Here is a 6,623-nt window from a genome sequence, read left to right on the forward strand (position 1 = left end):
TTGAAACATCCAACAAAATTCAAACGAGAAAAAAAAAAAAAAAAAAAACAACCGCGTATGTTTCAAACTAGGCGGTGGTGGAGCTGTCGTGTGTATCTGTCTGTAACTCTGACGTCATTATCACCCCCAACGAGTAGTCTCTGTTATGTAAAGCCCCTCTCTCTCCTCTGAAATTAGTAGCATTATATATATGGTTTATTCTTTGCCTAGCTTGGTATCCAATTCAAGCCTCCAAATTCGTCTCCTCCACAATTCTCTCTAACAGCAACAAAAGCAGGCTAACCCGAAGCTAAAAACCATCTCTTTTTCTCTTTTTTGCTTCTTTTTTTTTTTCCACTTTTATCTCTCGCTATCTACCTATCTATCCTCCTGTATACAAAGAAAGACAGGAAAGCAAGCCAGAAAGCAACGGACAGCAAAAAAAATAGAAAGCAACTTCAAGAAAACAAAAACTGAAAGCAAAAACCCCAAAATTATTTTCACCTGCCTTAATCAAAAAGCAAAGAGCAATCCTCCACCGTCAGTTTCTTTATCCCACGGTTAGAATTCTCTGATCATTTCATCTCCGTCACCATCGTCGGCACCGGATTTGAACGGGTTCGGATTGTTTTTTAAGGTAACGGAAAAGGTTATCTTTTTTGGTTTTTGGCATTTCTAGAGTTGAATTGTAGGGTCAAGGTTGTTTCAATCTTGATCTAATCAAGAGCCCCAGAGAGGAAATCGTTGAAATTCTTGAGATTGAGTTGATTTTGTGATCTGGGTCGATGGCTGAATTTGAAAATAACCAGGAAATCACACCCAATTCGAAACCCACCACCAATAAAATGACCTCTAGTTCTATATTCAATAGGTCTCTTACAATTCATTCAACTTCAGTGACAAAGCCTTACCTTCAATCAACATCAGGATTCTACAATTCTTTTGAGTCCATGAAAGGAAAGGTAAAAAAGCTTCGGTCTTTGTTTGAGTCCCCGAAACCGAATCCCAATGAATTGCAAATTCAAGCAACTAATAAGCTACAATCTGTGAAATCAATGGGGCCTGATTATAATAGGTTCCCTGTTAATGATAATAGAATTCGGTTGCCTGGTACTGAGGATAGGATTGTGGTGTATTTAACGAGCTTGCGAGGGATTCGGAGGACTTATGAGGATTGTTATGCGGTGAAGATGATATTTAGAGGGTTTAGAGTGTGGGTTGATGAGAGGGATATTTCGATGGATTCAGCTTATAAGAAGGAGCTGCAAAGTGTGTTGGGAGAGAAAAATGTGAGCTTGCCGCAGGTGTTTATAAGGGGGAATCATGTAGGTGGTGCTGAGGTGATTAAGCAAATGTTCGAGACGGGCGAAATGGCAAGGGTTCTTGATGGGTTTCCAAGACGGCTGGCTGGGTTTGTTTGTGCAGGGTGTGGGGATGTGAGGTTTGTGCCATGTGGGAATTGTAGTGGAAGTAGGAAGTTGTTTGATGAAGATGAAGGGGTGCTTAAGAGATGCTTGGAATGTAATGAGAATGGATTGATTCGGTGCTCGGATTGCTGCTCGTGATTGAACTCGGATGCACACACCTGAATTGGTGTGCTCTTTTAGTTGTCTCGTTGCTGTGTGTAATCAATGTGAGGGTTGGATTCAAAATGCTCTTTCAGATTCACGGGCTTTTTTTCATTTTTTTCATTGTATTTACATCGGTCAAGGAGACTGGTGTTGGTTGTTTTATGAAGAGTGTCTTGAACAATAATAGTTACTATGTGTTATCAAAACTCCAAATTGGTCTTGGTAGTTTTGTTTGTATTTTATACAGGGGGGATTATTTCTCCTTTGTGGGAATGTAAATATGTAGTGCTAATGCATTGCAAAAGGATTTGCAAGTGATGTATTGTAATGAAAATGGGTGCTTTTAAACCCCAACTTACTATACGTGAATACTGTGTCATTGAAAATGTAGATTTTTCTTTTTATTCATGTTGTTTAGATGAATACTGTCGACATGAATACAAGATTAAACTACAGGTTTATTTGCTTTTGTGGATTGTTTATATACTTGGAGATTTTGTTCTCTTTCTGAATAGCAGTACATGGCAGATTTGGCTCTGTATATTGTTTTCACTTTGCTGCTTCACAGAGAATTTCCTTTTCTTTTGGGAATGCATAATTGTCTAGGAACATACGCCGAGGAAGCTATTGCAAAATTTGCTTGTGGATGTTGTGTTACCTTCATGATTGAGAGAATATTTTCTTCACCTGACAACGTAAAAAATTTATATTTGTGATATAGATATGAACCAGGTGATCGTTTTCTTTAAGAATCGGCAATGCAGTGCTGTGCCCTGATTATTGTTATGTGATTCCTTTAATTCTCTGCAACCTTTGTTGGATTTGGCCCATCCTTTCTGCATCAACAATCGAAAATATGGTGAGGTAAGTGTGGTTATATGCAAATTTTGCACTTTGTGGAATGCTAGATGTTTGTTTAGGTTGCTCGCAAGACTGAATTAGCCTGCAGGTGTGTTGTGTTCATAACTTCTAGTTTATGTATATTGCTTCTGTAATTAACTAGAACTGCCTTGATCCTTGCATCAACAGAAATTCATGTGTATACCTGTAAAAAAAGAAAGTATTTCAAAACTTAAATCCTTGTATAATTATCTGAGCAAACCCGGGGTTGCTCATTATCTCTTCGTTATTTAATTTTTAATTTTTAATTTCAACTTTGACTATATTTCTTTCAATTATCCAGACATTCTGCTTTCCATTTGAATCCTGTTGTATGAAATGTTTCCTTTTTCCAAGGCAGTTGATCTTCAGTTCTTTTCAGGGGATTAATGTAAACCCTCGTCGGATGCCTCAGCACTGCCCAGCCCTGAGTACTGTGCTACGGCTTGTTTGTTTTCTTGCATCTACACTTCACTAAATACTAGAAACAAGACTGAACTGTCTGAGCTTGTATCATATTGATGGACATATTAGACCATTCTTATTATGTTTGCAAATTTCTGTCAAACAAACAAGGAGAATAGTGAGACCGAATGGATTAATGATCTTATAGCTGTCTGAGCTGGTGAGCTTCCCTGGGTCAAATCCACTTTGGTTAACTTATAGCTGTCTAGCTTCCATCACGCTGATTGACATATCACACCAATCTTGGTGAGAATTGATTGATGATCTTATGTAAAAACCTTTTTTTCTTCAACATGAATCATAAGGGTCTGTGTATCTTAATTTTTTTTGTTCAATTTCTTCAAGAGTGATAGGGATATATGCTCCAACTTGAAATGTTTCCTATTGAACAAGTTTCAGAATGACACTCAAATGAATTGTTGGTGCTCACAGATAAGCTGGCGTTGTCTAGACAATCTCCTGTTATGGCTGCAACTAATCTGTCAAACAAACTTGCAACTATCTGTCAAGCAAATAAATTGGAAGATGATAGGGCATTCATTTATGGATAAATATACCTGAAAGTCTCTATCCAGGGACAAAAACTTTAAAGAATGAAGCAAGAAGAGTCAAGAACAATAATGCCATTCCAAGAACTAGTTGAAATGAAAAGCAAATTTAACATGATAACATCAATAAGGAGATTTGATTCACTCATTGCTGTTTCAATACAATTTAAAATAACACATTCTTTTTCTCATCGGGGCAATTTCCCAGATCGAAAAACTGCAAACTTGTTAGCTTCCGAGTAGGAAAACTCAATCCCATTATCCTTCAACAATCCTTCAATCAACTTCTTATCCTTCTCAGGCTCTTTACTCTCACATTCAATCTCATAACTGGTTCCAAAATCATAAATTGTCTCATCAAGCTCTAGTTTCAGTCCTTTCCAGTCAAACACTTGCCTCACATTCCTAAACATACCCAAACAAACAAGAACCTCGTTTTCTCCAACCCCAAACTCCCTTCTTACTCTCTGAATTATCTTTGAACTCTCTAATAATCCCAGTAACTGGCCGGGCTCAGCCACGCACATGCGGCCAATCTTGGGGTCAATGGGCTCTTCTTGCTCTTCAACGCGGCTAATGCCATCTGACATGATAGGTTTAGCTTTGAGAGAGAGGATGCAGTAAGAATCAAGATTGTAGAAACGAAGACGGAGAGCTGCGAAGTTTGAGGAGAGTTTGGAGTTGGTGGTGTCAAAGAAGATGTTTTCTTGGATTAAGGTTTTGGTGTGGAAAGAAGAGAGGATGATGGACAGTTTTTGGTGGGAGTTTGAGTCTGGAAGCCTAAGTTTTACCTCAACTTCCATTGTAATAATTATCGATTGATTGGTTTCTGAGAAAATGGAGGTAAACACTGATGGGTTTTATGATTGCCTCTCGTTTCTCATCAACCTAGGAGAGAGAGCTGTACTCTATCTTGACTACTGAAGTGGAACTTCCTCATTCGTTGGGTTGTTTATTTATTTTGATCGGCAGTGATGAGTGAAGTGAGGAGTTAAGCTCAAAAGGAGAGGATAAGGGAACCACAAGAGTTCAATTTCTTTATGCCTACATGGGCACAACTACACTGCCCTAGACAAACTACAAGACATTGTTGTATACATTATACTATGTTAACTTGTAATAGCATCTCCGATTTAAAAAGTCAAAATGGTTTTTTAAACAGTATAAATATAGGTTATTTTTATATATACATTCCAATAATAAATAAAAAATTATTTAAAAAAGCTAATTATATTTTAATATATTTTATAGTAAAGTAATTTTAATATAATTATATAACTAATTTAGTTATTTTTTATATAATATAATCATGATGTTATTAATAAAAAAAAAAATGCTAGCCAAGGGAATGCATTTCATTTTATTTACTTTTAGCTTTTCTATAAAGAAATGTAGAAATAACTTTTCAGAACAAGATATGTATTTTAGCTATTAATATAACTTACTCGTTAAAATAGTTAAAACTAAAAATAAAAAATAAATATTTAGTTTTTTTTATTTTAACTTTTTTTAGCTGCTGTGTTGAAGATGCTCAAACTAAATTTTGTAACCCATCAATCCATGAGTTGACATGAGCTGAATTTCAAATTAAAATAGTTGAAAATTGACTCGGTAAGATAATCGACTCTTAAGATTAACTCTCCACCTAGCAAATCAGTTAATAATAACCTTGTTTAACTTTTTTTAAAAAAAAAATCTTAAGAAAAAAAAGCATATTGCAACCAATTATCATAAAATGTTTTAAGATATGATTGTTTCCCGAGATGATTTTTGAACAGGCACAGCTTTTTGAAACAGATGTTGACATTCTCCGAAACAGATTCGTTGTATTTACTATCTGCATCCTGATCAGATATAATGTTCAGACAACCACGAGGACCAATATTTGTGTGTGTAAAATCACTATTAGACTCAACTTTTTCTTGGTTTGGCCAGTGGAATGCTCTCCCAGTGCACTTTGGTTGAGGCGTAGCTGTCTAAGCTTCCATCATGCTGATTGATAATATATTAGACCGATCTTGGTAGAATAACAAGAGTGAATGCATCGATGATCTTATCTTGAATTATTTCTGTCCCACTGTGAATTTATATGCTACAGCTTGAGATGTTTTCTGTTGGTGCTTGCATCGAATGGAAATCAGTTTCAGGGTGACAACTCGATTGAGTTAGTGCTTGCAGATAAACTCACATGGTCCATCCAAATCCTATCATGGTTGCAGCCATTTGTCAAACAAATAGGGTAGCTGTGGAGCATGCAGTTGTGGATAATCTAAAGACATTCCAGACCGTCTCTAGCCAGGGACAGGTTTAGCCATTGTTATAAGACTCAGCCCATCGCGATACGACTAAGTGAAAAGATCAGATTTTTTTTCTTTAAAATGATGTCTTTTTATAAATAATTTTTTTTTGAGTTAATCTAGGTGAACCCGGAATTCAAAGCTTTGGAACAAGTCTAACTCAAGTCTAAGTTTTATAGCTATGTTTTTAAAGAATTTAACAAGTGGTGTCTCGGGATCATGGAGTTTTAAGACTTGAAATCCCACCTCACACTCCAACTAGCTATCTGATTTCTTGGCACTGGTATGAGCTTTCAGGAAATTTCAGCGCAAAACAAGAAGACAGGAACTATTTCCAGAAAATAAAACTGAGAATAAATATGAAATAACATAGTTTCACTAACAAAGCACATCCAGATAAATGAAACCATTCAGCTCATTCGAGTTGTTCCATTTTCTTCTCTAGGTTCGAATTCCCTTCATGGAGGCCTATGTTTCTGAAAAACCATGGAACCTGTTAGTTTCTTTACCTGTCATCTGATTTTCTAGCCTTCATATTTCTTCAGATTTTCCTGTTATTATACATTTCCTAAACAGCTAGTTTTGTTGAAAAGGATTTCTGTTCCCTCAGAAGAGTGATTGTTGCATAACAAAATGGCATTTGGTAAACACTACTCTATCATCAGAAAAGCTGCAGAAGACTATTTTTTAATCAACCAAACAAGGATTTGTTGGAACTACTAACCACTTGTTCATTAAAGTTTTGATTTGAACAATCATCTCAATTTAAAAACTTAAGTTGTTAGGTAAAACCCTATAAATGATTTTATATTACTATCTAACAGCAAATTTGGAATCAGAATAGAGGATACCCAGCCTGACTACTTTTTTTGAGCGCTCATTGA

The 6,623-nt window shown here is 36.1% G+C and overlaps 2 protein-coding genes across 2 annotated transcripts; one reads left to right on the forward strand and one right to left on the reverse strand.

Annotated features, from left to right (window-relative positions):
- Nucleotides 1-165: 165 nt before the first annotated feature.
- LOC133702314 (uncharacterized protein At5g39865-like) lies at nucleotides 166-1,913 on the forward strand. The gene has a single exon (XM_062126631.1). It carries the CDS (start codon nucleotides 765-767, stop codon nucleotides 1,542-1,544), a length of 780 nt encoding a protein of 259 aa, XP_061982615.1. The 5' UTR covers nucleotides 166-764; the 3' UTR covers nucleotides 1,545-1,913.
- Nucleotides 1,914-3,500: 1,587 nt separating this feature from the next.
- Nucleotides 3,501-4,498, reverse strand: LOC133701122 (triphosphate tunnel metalloenzyme 3-like). The gene has a single exon (XM_062124938.1). It carries the CDS (start codon nucleotides 4,243-4,245, stop codon nucleotides 3,631-3,633), a length of 615 nt encoding a protein of 204 aa, XP_061980922.1. The 5' UTR covers nucleotides 4,246-4,498; the 3' UTR covers nucleotides 3,501-3,630.
- Nucleotides 4,499-6,623: the final 2,125 nt, after the last annotated feature.

This window comes from Populus nigra, chromosome 8, assembly GCF_951802175.1.
Source record: "Populus nigra chromosome 8, ddPopNigr1.1, whole genome shotgun sequence".
Classification (NCBI taxonomy): domain Eukaryota; kingdom Viridiplantae; phylum Streptophyta; class Magnoliopsida; order Malpighiales; family Salicaceae; genus Populus; species Populus nigra.

What these genes read in the sequence shown, in the direction of transcription:
- LOC133701122 (XM_062124938.1), bottom strand. Translation starts at nt 4,245, where the DNA reads ATGGAAGTTGAGGTAAAACTTAGGCTTCCAGACTCAAACTCCCACCAA.
- LOC133702314 (XM_062126631.1), top strand. Translation starts at nt 765, where the DNA reads ATGGCTGAATTTGAAAATAACCAGGAAATCACACCCAATTCGAAACCC.